Source organism: Pleurodeles waltl, chromosome 7 (assembly GCF_031143425.1).
Source record: "Pleurodeles waltl isolate 20211129_DDA chromosome 7, aPleWal1.hap1.20221129, whole genome shotgun sequence".
Lineage (NCBI taxonomy): Eukaryota > Metazoa > Chordata > Amphibia > Caudata > Salamandridae > Pleurodeles > Pleurodeles waltl.
Window position 1 is genome coordinate 1477009355 of NC_090446.1, and position 14827 is coordinate 1477024181.

At 42.1% G+C, this 14827-nt stretch overlaps 1 protein-coding gene across 1 annotated transcript; it reads right to left on the bottom strand.

The window, feature by feature from the left end:
- Nucleotides 1-538: 538 nt before the first annotated feature.
- Nucleotides 539-14570, bottom strand: LOC138246537 (lens fiber membrane intrinsic protein-like). The gene is made up of 5 exons (XM_069201200.1): nucleotides 14479-14570; nucleotides 11781-11975; nucleotides 8504-8653; nucleotides 5995-6117; nucleotides 539-935 (listed from the first exon to the last, which is right to left on the bottom strand). The coding sequence occupies exons 2-5, from the start codon at nucleotides 11938-11940 to the stop codon at nucleotides 895-897; spliced, it is 474 nt and encodes a 157-aa protein (XP_069057301.1). The 5' UTR covers nucleotides 11941-11975; nucleotides 14479-14570; the 3' UTR covers nucleotides 539-894.
- Between the last annotated feature and the right edge of the window lie 257 nt (nucleotides 14571-14827).

Consider the following 14827-nt stretch of genomic DNA (forward strand, 5'->3'; position numbering starts at 1 on the left):
ATGCAATTACCACAAACTAAAGTTTGGTGGTAAGCATGTGCAATTTTCAAAAAATGCATTAAAAATGCATTTGTAAAAATGACATGTAGCGCAAACATGCCCCTTGGGCATGTGTGCGCTTTACATGTCCACAAATATTTTTTTGGGGTGCATCAAAGGGGGCGTTAGACCCCCAGCACCCTGGAGTTTACATTACCTAATTTGCGAATTCCTAACAGGAATTCGCAAATTAGGTAATGCAAAACCATTTGCACCTATGGGCCTTTAGGGATGAATAGAGTCCCATTCCCTAATTGCGATTCGGTAATAGCGATTATTACCGAATCGCAATTTTCATACATCCCATTTTGCATTTCTTAAATAGAGATTTCTTAAAAATCGCTATTTAGGAAATGCAAACCGGGATGATGATACATCTGGCCCCTGATGCCTAAGAATGCTGTGATTCATTGTTAGTTTGGTCGATGGTCAGACATCTTACTGACTATGATGGTAAAACTGATATTAATAATCTGAAACAAACCGTAGAACCTTCAAAGCCATTAAAAAAACATATTTATTAGAAAATAGAAAACAAGCTCCACAATCTATAGGTTTTGTATGTCACCAATATCAAAGTATTTTACAGTCCATTCTTGAAAGAATGTTAAGTGTAATATTATCTCCTCTTCTGGACACTTTTCACATTCTGAGAGTTGCGAGGGCATCGGAACAGTTAGGATGGTTTTCCAATGAATGCTGGTCTTCCTATTTTCAGCTCTATTTCCACATAAATAAGAGCTGAAAGTGCTGCATATTTGCTCTGAAAGGGTCCAGCGCTGGGCAGCTCCATGCCAGTGTTCTTGAGCATCCATCCCTTCTGGCCGCTGCTTCATGTCTAGTTGAGTTCAGCTTCTATTGAGCTTCCTTCTTAAAGGAGACCAAGGCAACAACACCTGCTCATGAGGGTGCCACATGAAGATGAGACACAGATAACAGAAGTGGTGAGAAAAAGAAAGAGCAAAGGGTCAGTGGGTAAGAAACTAACATTCTTGATGTCTGTATCATACTTTTGCATAGGCGGTGTAGCTCCCCCCAATCTCAACAATGTGACAGAAGCACCAAACATAAAGAACCAACAAGCAAAAAACAAGTACAAAGTGCAACTAATGTTTACCTTCCAAGCAAAAGACAAGTTTCAGACCCAGCGCCTATGTACCTTGTTGTTTCTAAAGAAAGACCAATGCTGCCAGCTTCTGGTGCACATGCAGCACTTGGCACATGGGTGAATGGCTGTCTTCATGCTGCACTAGGTCTCTTCTGACCATGTGTCCACTATCTACTTTATTAGTCTGCAGATGCATCACTTATAAATATAGGAAGACCCTGCCTTGTACATATTCACAAGATGGAGGTGCGGTTGCTTTTCCAGATTGTGAAATATATTGCTGACATTCATGAAGGTGGAGAGAGGAGACCAAGAAACTGAAGAGGGGAAAGAGAAGACAGAGCTTTCTTTAGAAATTCAGGTATTTCTTTTTGCTGAGACGAGCTGCCGATTAGTATTCCTGAGCACTACTGTTTGCTAGATGGTGACGTTAAAGGGTGAGACTGCTCTCTTCAGGTGAGCCCATCCTTTGTCCCTTTCCCGATCACTGTTCAGTGTGGCTGTTGATATCCAGGTGCACAAGCTCACAACTGTCTGTGACTCTGTTGTGGTACTCCAGGCCAGGGACTACCCTACTATGAGGAGCCCTACCGTATTAATTCTGGAGAACATCCTGGAGAGGCCTGATGACAGAAAAATTACTAAAACTGGTTCTAGAAGTGCAAACAGAGATTCTGCAATCCCGGTCTGCAGAAGGAAAAAAACTGTTTTCCTGAAGTGCCTGGAGGCCAACCTGCTTGCTGAAGGAGGGAAGGAGCATGCCATTTTCACAGGTGGTGTGGTTCTCCAGAACGCGCAAAAAGCAGCTGGCCCTGAAGTTTCAGGGACTGTCCACCTAGGAAGATGAAGGACACCAATCTGTATGCTCCTGGGACCTGATTGCAGTCCATCCCAGTTAACTGCAGGCACAGCAAAGCTGTGAAGTTTTGCCTGGACAGATCGTGCCACTGTGACATCATGGAATTATGTCCAAGCGGATTGTGCTGCTATGACCTTCATGAAGTTGTGCCCGAGTGGGCTGTGCAGCTGCAACGTCACGAAGCTGTACACAAGTGGACACTGTGTGTTTTAACTACACCTGAGCAGTCTTTGCCATTAAACAAGCTATATAAGACATGGCCAGGCCATGCTGCCAGAAGAAGTGCGCCTCAAGACAACCCTGTGACCCTTGACCCCACGACTCACCACACTAACCCACCCAAAGCACAGAAGTGGGCTTACAGCTAGCCAGAGACAGTAACCATGCCAGACGTTATGCACCTGCACAGTACATGGGTAGCAGGCTAGGCTGTTGCCTTCTGCGGACCTGACTTGAGTGCCTGTGCACTCGCCAGTTTATCTCGGAAGAGAGAGAGAGAGATAGAGAGAGATTGACAAGTGCTGTGTATCCCTGTCTCGGTCGAATAGCAGATGGAACTCCACAGTGGTTAGATAAGGACAGCACGGACTAATAAGAGTAACTGAGCAAGCAATCTCATTAGAGGGGGTAACAATGTATCTGTACCTGATACCTGATGAAGACAGAAAGCCATTGTCTATTGTGTGTGGATGTCTAGAGTGACAGAAAGCACAGCTGCCATCCACCTCAAACAAGTGATCAGAGAGAGGCAGCAGGCTCCAAATGGCTGAAGTAAGAACATGACAACTTTCTAAAAGTGCCACTTTCAGAATTGCAATATAAAAATCTGACTTCATCATAAGTTATAATTTTAAATTGTGATTCCAGAGACAACAAACTCGAAAAGTTTCTCTCTTCCAGATTGTGAATTACATGTATAAACTATAATAAGGTAATTCCAATGTCATCCTATGGAAGAGGTAGGCCCTGCAATAGTGAAAAGCGAAATTAGAAGATTTTCACTACCAGGGCATGTAAAACTTAAATGTGCATGTGCTAAATTTTAAATGCCATGCACTCAGCCCTAAGGGCTCTTTATTGTCTACCATATACATGTATTAAAAAGGAAGATTTAGGCCTGGCAAAAGTTTGATTTTGCCAGGTCAAAATGGCAGTTTAAAACTACACACAGTTTGCAATTGCAGCCCTGAGTAAAGTGTGAAAGGGCAAATTAATTAAGTGGGTGGCATAATAAATGCTGCAATGCTCACTGGTAAGATTTCATTTGCAGGCATAGGTACATGTAGTACCAATTTACCAGAGACTTACATGAAAATTAAATGTGCCAATGGGGTGTAAGCTAAATTTACCATGTTTACAGGAGTGAGCACAACCACTTTAGCACTGGTTAGTAGTGGTAAATTGTGCAGAGTCCAAGAGCCAAAAAAATTAATTCAGAAAATTCCTACTGCCCCAAATTGAACATATAAGTCAATTTACGTATCAGTAGATTTCAATGGGGAGCAGTGTATCCCATATCAAGAGCCACGGCCATCGCCACTGCATTCACCATGCGGGACCTTACACTGCACATTGTACTTCTGCATCCTGGTTAGTATTACAGCATTCACTTCACTGCACCTGTCAACACTTATGATGCTATTGGTTTTGCCAATGCTAGTTGCATTTCATGACTGGTGGAATACGGGGTCTGCAGTGTGGACAGCATTGGCCCCTGACCTCACTGAGCCGAGCCTTACAGCATCCCTGCACTATCTCAAGACTGCCACAAGGGGGCAAGTTCCGATTGCAGCCCAGCTCACTGGGAGCAACGAATGTGTAGGTATTTGTCCCTTGCAAACCTTATATGTACACTAGTTGTAATACAGAACTAGTCTTCCAGGTTGGGGATCGAACTGCTCACTGCTAGTTATGAATTCCTCATATGCAGACGATGCCCTGACTGCTATTACAAGAATCCACTTCTTCCATGACACAGCCAGACCCCACCATGAGTGAACTTTACTGATTCATGCTATGTCTGAATGAATATTTTAGTGACAAATGGCTACATAACTTGTGAACAGGTTTAAGTTACCTAACAACGTGCCTGTTTAGCAACCCGTCTTGCAATGCAAGAGTTACGTTGCCTAATCGACACGCATTGGCAAGATCAGAAACATGGAACCCAAATAAAGCATACAGTAATAGAAGAGAAAGTGATTCAAAATGTCACTTGCAAAATAGGCAGCAAAAAGAAGATGGTCCCTGTAAAAGTCAAGAGTCTATGCGTTCTGTGAGCAAGACCTTCACCAAGGAAGTGTCAAGTCTGAGCATCTGGGTTCATCCCAGGACAAGGACTTCCAGCCAACTACTGCCGGAAATAAAAACATTTTGTTTTCTTTAATTAAGTGCAATTGATGTTCATCTAAAATATTGTGGAACAGTGTGGACACAAAAGTAATCATTTCTTTCAAGTTGTAAAATGTATCTCAAATGAGTGCGCTGTCTGGGATAAGGAAAGCCTGATGTCATATTTGTTGGTGTTGAGTATCATGGGGAGACTTTTTAAGAAATCTATTACAGTTAATTACCAGTGTTTAGTGATCATACTGAAAGTTAAAGCTTATTAGAGTTAGGAATCATGGTTGCGAATCATGGGGAGTTGATATTAATGTTTATTAGAGTTAGGGTCAGCAATGATGATCATGGTGAAATTTGGGCACAAATTTATCAAATAATTGCGTTGTCCTTGTGTCATCCAAGACGAAGTAAGGGCAAGGCAATCCTTAGGTCAGATTTACTAAGTCGTCGAAGGCCACCTTGCATGGTCTTGAGTGGTTTCATAAATCTGGAGTAAGGCAAAGCAGAAAAAGTCGCTGCCTGGTTACTCTGTGCTGGGAAGGCTTTACAGGGGTGCAACATGTGTGTTCCCACGCATCTATCCAAACATTTTGGTGCATTCCAAGATTTGCTAAAACCTGTAAACCGGGCAATGTGTCAAAATTGTACACCTTCCAAACATCTTTATTTGTCATTTCTATTTCGTAGAAAGAGGAAAATGTCTCCGAGAACTGTTTTGTGCAGGAAGGTGTTCCTTCCTACACAACAAAAATCCCACCTCAACGCAGTCACCCTGCCCCATGGCACAAGGGTGCCTGAATTGGCACTAGGCAGCCACAAGTGCACCATTGAAAGGAGAGAGCATGAATGCACCATATCTTGCTAGATACAGTGAATTCATACCCTCACCATGCAGCACAGCAAGTTGTTTAATGCCTCTACTCCCCTGTTTAGATGGACGAGTCCATAGGTTTAATCATAGCCACGATTAAACTCCTCTGACAGCCCTCTGGCGTAATGAACATTGGAGGCAGACCTGTAATGCCGCCCATCTGATTTAGATGCACGGAATCAGAGGTCAATTTTATCCCCTGTCACTGTCAGGAAAACTCTGGTGGTAAGGGACAGTGGAAACTGCTAAATGCTGTCATGGCAAGGGGAGCATTATCTTTTTAATTTTCAAAAACAAAATCCTATTTTGGGATTTTCCTTTAGAAAATAAAAAAAAAGAAAACCATTTAGTGCAGGGATCCGTCATGTTGGTGGAGCTTGGCACCAAACAGTGAAATGCATTGACAGGAGCCGCAGTGACGGCAGTTCCTGGCAATGCTTCATAAATGGCCGCCAACTTGGCAGTCGTTTAAAAGTATGGTCCCACGGAACAATGGGCCATATACCAGGATTTAAATCAGGCCCCTGGTCCTGAAGTTTATTAGAATTAGGAATCAGCACTGAAGATCATGGTAAGACTTGATAGTAATGTTAATTAGTGTTAAGTTCTGGCCTTGGGAATTATGGTGAGATTTTCAATTAAAGTTTGTTGTAGGTAGGGATCAGTGTTCAGAATCCTAGAGAGACTTGGTAATGAAGTTTATTAGAGGTAGGCATCAGCACTGAAGGACAAAGTGGAGCTTAATGTTAAATTGTATTAAACACAGTGTCTCACCTGCCAACAGACTCAGTCCCACGGAGACCCAACCCAGGGCGTACGACCAAGAAAATGGAACACCGGCTCCTGCGCTGTTTGCGGATCCAGTGAAGACACCCATGGCAATGATGGCACTGCAAGCTGGCAATAAAAAGGAACAATGTGAGACATCTCTTACATCAGGGAATGAAGAGGAGGCCTTGATCAGCAAAGAAGGTTGACTGCTTACCTGGATCACTCAGACTTGTTTAATGTGAGAAAATCATTATAGTCATAGTTGTATTTGTGCTCATCCTGTTCTTTTGCATTATACAAAAGTTTCAAGATTTTTAGAAAACCCAAATAAAGAGAAATCAGGTAAATATTAATAGCACCAGTATTAATAATGACTGTTGTCTGTTGCCTTCCCAGCATCGAAGCAGAAGTGTCTAGTCAGTGATGTGCCAAAGGGCATGGGTTTGACATTTGCATGTTTTAATAGCCAAAGTTCCTGAAAGAAAGAAAGAAACAAACAAACAAAGAAAGAAACAAACAAAGAAAGAATTAACCCCAGGTTTATGCTTGTGGTCAGTGCCATGTGTTCAAGGGAAACACCATTGGCAGAAATGTGCACATCATCATCAAGAAACAATTCCATTAAAAAATGTACATCTAAACTCAAATCTTCTTGAAATATGCATTAACATTTACCAAATATAAACTGGCAAATCTAACGAATTAATCTAAACCCAAACAGCTTGTTAGTGCTGCTCCCGAAAACAATGCACTCGCTAGGAGGTGGAATTATATGTTATATTATGTTATGTTATATGTTATGTTATGTGTTTTATGTTATGTTACGTTATATGTTACGTTATTTTATACGTTACGTTATGTTATACATTGCATTACGTTACGCTATGTGTTACATTACATTACATTCTGCTATGTTATATGTTATGTTATGTTATGTTAAATTATGTTATGTTATATGTTATGTTATGTTGTTATGTTATATGTTATGTTATGTTATGTTATATGTTATGTTACGTTACATTATGTTATGTTATATGTTATGTTATGTTATTACGTTATATGTTATGTTATGGTATGTTATGTGTTATGGTTTGTTATATGTTATGTTAATTACATTATGTTCTGTTATATTATGTTATGTTATGCTATGCTATGTTATGTTTTATGTATTTGTAAAGTGAGCTATACGGTATCCTAGAATAATACACCTACCAGCTCACAGCAAGGCAGTGGATGAGAGAAACTCCTCTTGGCTGATCCAAAATGTGGGACAGTGTCTCAAGGCAATAGCTAAAGGCTGCTGATGCCAAATAACCAACTGGTTGTATATTGTACACAAGAGGTTGACTGCCAGATTCAATAACATCCAGGACGTATTCTGGGTACATTAGTAGAACTTACTGCTTCGCTTTTGAGATAGCAGCAAGCCCTATTGCCATAACTGTATTTCTTCATCCTACAAATGTCTTTCTTAGGGGTTATATGACTATACAATGCTTACCTTTACCATGCATGCCTTCACCACAAATCATTTATCATGCAGATGCCTTTACCATTCATGCCTTTACCACTAAAGGAACATATAGTTCAGGTAAGCTTACCCTTTACCTTTTTATATACCCCGACTATTTTTATATTAAATATAAATGTATGTTTTTCTTTATTTAGGGGAAGACCCTCCAAACCTCCCTTTTTTAAATTACCTTTACCAACCCATACTCCCACCCACACCTAAACCCTAAAAATAGCCTTCAAACAACCATATACCCTCAACCACCTCTAAACCCTAATATTTCCTTTACCGCATATACCATTACTCACCCCTTAATCCTAAAAATACCCTACCAGCCTATGCTTCAATCCCCCCTACCCCTAAAAATACTCTTACCCTCTTCTACCCGGGCCACACTTACACCCCAAATATACCCTTGTCACCCTATTCCATTTTCCACCCCTGCATTCTAAAAATACCCTTATCACACTATACCCTTACTGATGCCTACGCCCTAAAAATGCATCTACACCTCTAAATCCCTACTCAACCCTTACCCTAAAAATATCCTTACCGCTGTATGCCCTTAACCACCCCTAAACCCTAAATTATATGTTTATATGTATGTCTGCCCATACACATACACATGCATGCCCTCTTGTATCTTAAATGTACGTACCTTGCTCTCTAAAGGCATGCGTGGTGAAGGCATATGCTCTATAAAGGCATTTGCGTAGTAAAAGCATACATAGTAAAGGCATGTGTGGTTAAGACAGCATTGCAAAGGCTGTTTCCCTTGTTGGGGTGTGACTTTTATCTGCGCAGAAATCACCCAATGTTGTATAAGATGCCATCCTCGCCTCACCGCTAAGCAGGATCCATTGCTTAACTGACAGAATCAATGTCATTCACAGTCAAGTAAGTGATAAAAGGATTAGTTGTAGAATACCTCATCATATTTATTCCAGTTCTTATGGAGACACCGAACTGTTCTAAAACAAGGATAGTATATGGATTCACCTGCACAAAAGTTCATTATGGTCACCAGTTTCTGCTTATTCACCCCCGCCATGACAGTGCTGATCCAGATTTCAAGGATCTGCAGGACGCCAGATGCCACCAACAACAGGAACGAGATGATGATGAAGGCTCGAGTGGCGTCTACATCAGCTGCAAGGAACCAAGGAAAAGTTTACTAAGCTGATCCAGAACATGTTTCATACGTCACTTTGCCTATGAGTTGCTAATGGATATTCTAGTGATGGTCTTCAATGGCGTTGTTGCTCCTTCTTGATCTGAGCTAAGACAAATTTGTAATTTCTGTGAAGATCCACCTCCCTCCGCTTTTGAAAGGCATTAAAAACATCTCTTCAAGGAACAACCTGTCCATGAGTGTATAGAGCTACCACATTCTGGTCTTGGATGCTACATGACCAGATACCCCACCTCTTCTGCATAAAGCATGCTCCATCATGTAGTCCTGCCCCTAGATTCTAAAGTGCTCTGCTACTTTGTATCAAGGTCCACACTCTACAAATGCCCCGATCAATTCTTTAAGTGCAGTGTTCCTGTGTGATTTGTGGTGATGGCAAGAAGAAGATTTATAGCTTTGATGGGTTCACTCCTAGTAAAGTCTGCCCTAGACAAATACTTTAACTGATTGGTGATGCAGAGGGTGGGATTTAGAGATGGGTGGAAAAGGATGGGGAAGGATTACATCCTTTTACCTGGGATTCAGAATCCATCAGCAGACGTGTATCCGCATGCTATCCTTATCTGGAAATTAATCCTCATGCAGATTATGCGGCAAGGTGGAATCCTCCAGGCGAGCAATTAGCACTTCCTCGACCAATGGGGGGGATTTTTCATCACCGCCTAACTCTAATTCACGCTCATAATTATTCTGTTACCCCCGAGTTTAAAGTTACATGGCTGACAAACCAGTTTGAGGAAGATATACCATCAGCAGATTCTCCTTAGTACAGGATGTGCTTCCAAAGTCTCCTCTGACATTTTATCCCAAATGCTGGGACAGTTCTGTTAGTTGGTATTTCAGAGGCCAAAGCAACACATCCATTAAAAACTGAGAATTTGTTAATGCTGCTCAATTCCATACCCTGCCCTAAGAAAGGGGTCCAAAATTAGAAAACAATCAACAAACACGCAGAAAGGACGTTAAAAAATAATGATTGATTTTAAGAATCCCGGCTCGCGCATTTGACCAAACGTTTGATTTTAGGCAATTTTTTATCATCTCATTGTTCCTGGAATAAAAGTATATGTAGTCTTTTTGCAATGTCAATAAGCTCACCCTCTGGTCTAAGTGAAATCATTCTGCCACCTATGTCTGCGCCACCTTCTTACTGTGTAGAAATGCTTTAATGTTGGCCATCCTCAAGAGGATGTTACAGTCTAGGTTAGATGTAAGGTCAAACCCCAGATCGTCTCCCTAATTGTGGAAAGCTTAAGACCGCAGCCTTTTCTGCAATCTCATGGAGGAAATTTAGGAGCAAATGTATGGAAACAGGACGCAAAAAGAGATCAGAAATGTTGCAACACGCACCTCACTTTGCAATGCAACCTATACACTCGGTCGCATCACAGTCTCAGGTTACAGGAGATGGCACGGCAACGTGACTAATGAATATTGCTTTTGCAATCTGCTGTTGTTTTTGTGCGGCTTTACATAGCGCCAACTCGACCCGGTGGTACCGGAGCGCTTTGCATTACACCAGTTACGTTATACAAGAACGCATTTGGTTCTCGGTAGGCACGGTGAGGTTAAATGATTTTCCCCGAATCACAAAAAGTTGAGCTGATGCCGAGATTCGAGCCTGTTTTCCCAGGTTCAAAGTCGGTAGCTCTGGGCGCTAAGCCACAGCCGCCCTCTTTGGTTACAAATTCAGGTGTGGTAGCTCCGGGAAGGAACAGCGGCGCAGCGTCCCTCTTGCATTTTTTTAAAGGAGCCCATGTATATTGCAGGATCTGTAGCGGCTTTAAAAAAAATGGGCCCCTTCAGGGAAGAAATCGGGGTTCTGGGAACCACTGCCTGCTTCCCCAAGGATGCCCGACATGCTTTTTAAAGGGGACCCCCTCCCTTTTGCAATTCAGTGAGAGAACCACCGCATGTCAGGTGTCGGTAACAGGTCAATATTTCGCAACCACTGAAAAGTACCGCACCGAATCGCAATTATGAAGTAACCCCCCTTTTGCGCCCTTCCCTTATTGCGATTCGCTATGAGGCGCTAGACCCGTGGCAGCTCTTGTAAAGTAGTTTCAACATCTGGCCTTAAAGCAGGGGTCTCCAACCTTTTAATGATGCGCCCCCAGTTGAAAAATAAAAATCACTGGCCCCCTTCACAATTTTTCACCAATATTAATTAAAGATGTCAATGTTTAAATATCTCCAGACATATTTAAAAATTGCAGTTAAGTACTATTACCTTTTTAAAAATACAATAACATGTTTCTGCTTTAAAAAAAACACTTATCTGTGTAATGCTTCTTTTGACCAGAGCCTGACGCCCCCCCTGGGGTCACTTGAGGCCCCCTAGGGGGGCCCGCCCCCCAGATTGAAGACCCCTGCCCTAAAGTGAGAGATGAGCAACCTCTGGACCTTCAGGGTGGGATGGCTGAATTCTGTCATTCTGCAATGGCAGGGGTTACCTTTCTAACGCTCGAACTAACATATTTCATAGTAACCATGCGGGCTTCCACAATAACTGAATTATTCAGAAACATAAAAATAAAATCATATGTTTTTATGGTACTGGTCAAAGATCCCCTTAGCTTCAGGGACGCTGAAGGTTAGGGCTATCAAACTTGGGCACAGGACGGTCGGATCCACGCTAGATTTTCAGGATTACCACTGCCGATGTAACTTGTTTTCATCTAGATTCATTTATTGCAAACATAGCACCCTGAAACTCTGGCAATGCCCAGTGGCGTAATAAAACTGAAGCCCCTCCCCCCCCCCCCACCCCCACCTCCTGTTAAGGACTCGGGGGAGGGTCCTGGGCTCACTCAGGAGCTCTCAGGCCAGGCTGCTGTGCTAAGGCACCCCCACCCCCCGGATCTCGGGGCCACCCCGCACCGCGGGAGCCTTTGTTACGCCACTGTCATGCACCCAGCCCTTCTGGACTCACATTGGACGCTTTAAAGGTTGCCCATCCTTCGAGGCAATGCTTTCAGATAGGCCACCAATTGCTGCTTTTCGTGACTTTTATCGCTTAGATGAAAACATCCCATACACATTGTTACATCTCTGTGCACTCGCCAGTTTGATTCCTTCACTTACCGGCAGATCCAAGACTGGTGCAAATACCCTGGACACAGAGGCGCCAGAGACCAAAAAACGAAACCGAGCTAGATATCCAGTAATCGGATGCGAGCGAGATTAAAACCACGAGAGCGCTGACGAAGATGAGGACCAACGAAGACAACTTCAGGGCGGACATCACTAATGGATTCCTGTAAAACTTCTTTAACTCACCTGAAAAGATACAACACAGGTTATTCTATTGATAACATTTCACATCAATAAATCCTGAAATGCATAACAAAGAAAAACTTCACATGTTAAGGAAACCATAGGCGAAAAGCTTTTCACAATGCTTGTGCTCTCTTCACGCCGACAGAAAGGAGCTTCGAGAAAAAAGCTACTAAGCCTGTCTAACAATGGCTTGTGGTGAAAATGCAGAGGTTTTCCACACAGAGTCAATACAAATCCATTGTGACCTGAAAGTTGAGCTTTCGGCTCACTCGCGTTGATTTGATCCAAGCAGATGCTGCAGTCAGCGCCATCTTGCATTATTTCTCACCTATTTAAATGGTAGTAATGGCCAAAGCAAAGCCCCTTTGGACGTCTGTCCAGGAAAGGCTTATGTTAGGTTTACTCCCTTCATAGCCTTTGTAATCAGTTAGTCTGTAAAATCTAAGATAGGCACCCAAGTGCTTGAAATGTAGGGTAATATCCCCCCTCTAAAAAAAATCACAGTCGGATCCCGACGTTCTTTCAATCAGTACACCTATTTGCAAAGTCCCTCAGAGGGCCAAACTACTAAAACATATTGTCGGGGTCCCACTTCAAGTATATGGAGACCAAAAGGACTTTAGAAGATTCCAGTTGGGGGTTTCACATCACTGAGTAGGTCTCCACAGCATTACCAATGATCCCTGACCACTAGCGCAGAGTAACAGTTTTGCGAGATCTGTCACTGGTCACCAGCACTGCCACTCTTAAGACACTACAGGTATGGTTGACCTTGTCCTAGGGGGCGTAGCTTGTTCACGGATTGACATGTGTCTGTTTCAAAGAACAGAGAGAGCCCACAGTGCCATCTGACGTGCCCCAGGGAGCAGCATCGTCACTGCCGCTTTTTAGCTTTTATTTTCTGGAAACTGACTGTTGGAAGTGTTGTAGTGGCATAAATTAAATCCTAGCAAAACAGAGCAATTCCTACTAGTTGGCCAAAAGAAATCTGAGCAACGGAAATATGTTCAAGTCCAGCACCAACAGTGAAGTTGGAAGGATGGACCATAAACTTTCTATGAAAGCCCAAATCTCTGAAGCTGAAACCACAGGCGTTTACTATCTTCACCTACTGACAAAAATGTTGGCTTTTTCAGTTTCCCCCCAAAATACAGCCGATTTTCGTGATAGTAACAGCCCTGAAACTTTGTAAATTGGTCACATTTGGATGTGAACCAGAATTCTATCACCTATAAAATGTATCTGCTGGGAATCTCATCCCTTTCATCTGTAAAGCCCACATCTCCGGGCGCAGCACATTGAAGCCTACAGTGGCTCCTGGTTGGAGAACGTACTCAATATAAGTCAATAACTATGGCCCAAGAGCTGTATTTCACTAAGGACTTAGCTTCTTGAACCCCCCTTCAGCAGATCTCAACTAACTCAAGAGTTAGGGTCAGTAAATGATGCTCTTCTTGTTCCCAATCACAGACCTGCTAAGAAGGGTGGCCTGCCCCTCTCAGCCGGTGGCACTAGACTATGGAACGCTCTTTCACTGAAATTCCTTATGCACCATTTCCCTAAATAACTACCTTTGAGTGCCAGATGACTGCCAAGGCTTTGTTTCGGCAGTTTATAGGAGTTAACAAGCAGCATGGACATTATATTCAGCATTGTCTCAAATCAGCTCCCAGCAGGATTTTTAATTTGCTACTAGTAACTAATTATTACAGGAATAAAAAAAAACAGAAAAATGGTGATTAGTGTTTCTCCTTTAATTATGTAATTAGAGTAACATCCCACATGTATTATGTTTACCTTCTAAAAAGGTCTGAGTAGGAGAGCACTTTTTAAAATCACATCCTTAAAAAAATAGTTTTTGGAGGGTACAAATCTAATATATTTGCAGGATCAAGAGTGTTTCTAAACATACATTTTCAAAAGATTCGCTTCTTGCTCACATGTTTTTGTAAATGATGAAAACGTTTTCATTTTCACTGGAGCGTCGCAGAGTTTCCCAAAGATTCATTGTTTGAAAAAATATGTAAATTCTCAAAACTATCTGCATTTAATACAGCATGGAAACACAGCTTACAAATAAAAATAACATAATGTATACACTTCGACCTTCATAAGCCTATGCTTTTAGCCAAGCAGCCAGTGTTCCTTTTGTGTATTTAGTTTGAGAAAACTCCTCTGCACAACATTGTTTATATTATCGCTAAGGCTCCAGGCTCTCAAAACGAAATTTATTAATGTTCACCAATCACAAGTGAACAATTAATTTCTGAATGAGATAACATAAGACTTCAAACAAACGTGTACAGTATATGTGGTTTGTTGTGGATTTTTTTTTCTAATTTTGTGAAGTAATTGTGGTACCAGTTGTTCTAGCATAATTTCAAGTAAAATAGCAAAAACCTGCCACGTCAAGCAATGTTGCTCGAAAGAGCATGTTGAACAGTCCAATCATTAAATGCCAGCGCTTTCCCCCAATTATGAAATTCTCTAGTTTTTGACTTACTGGTGTAGCGGTCGCTCTGTTCCTCTGCAGTGACGTGTCTTCTGCTGGGTCAGGTTGCTGTTCCTGTTGAGCACTGCAGAGGGGCCTCCAAGTTTCATTTCTTGCCTTTTCGACCCCTTATATAGGGCGTTCATAGAGTGACTCAATCTACCTACCGCCCACTTGTATTGCACGCGCCTAATTGATAACTACGAAGGTACTTGCACAATCCTTTCTTCTGAGATGCTTTGTAACTGGGGCTATGAATCACCTTTTTTCCTAACAAGCATCAGGAGTGGTGAGGAATCGAAACTCTAGTCTTTAAACAAAGGACATTTCCTCAAAGGATGCTGTTTTACATACACACATA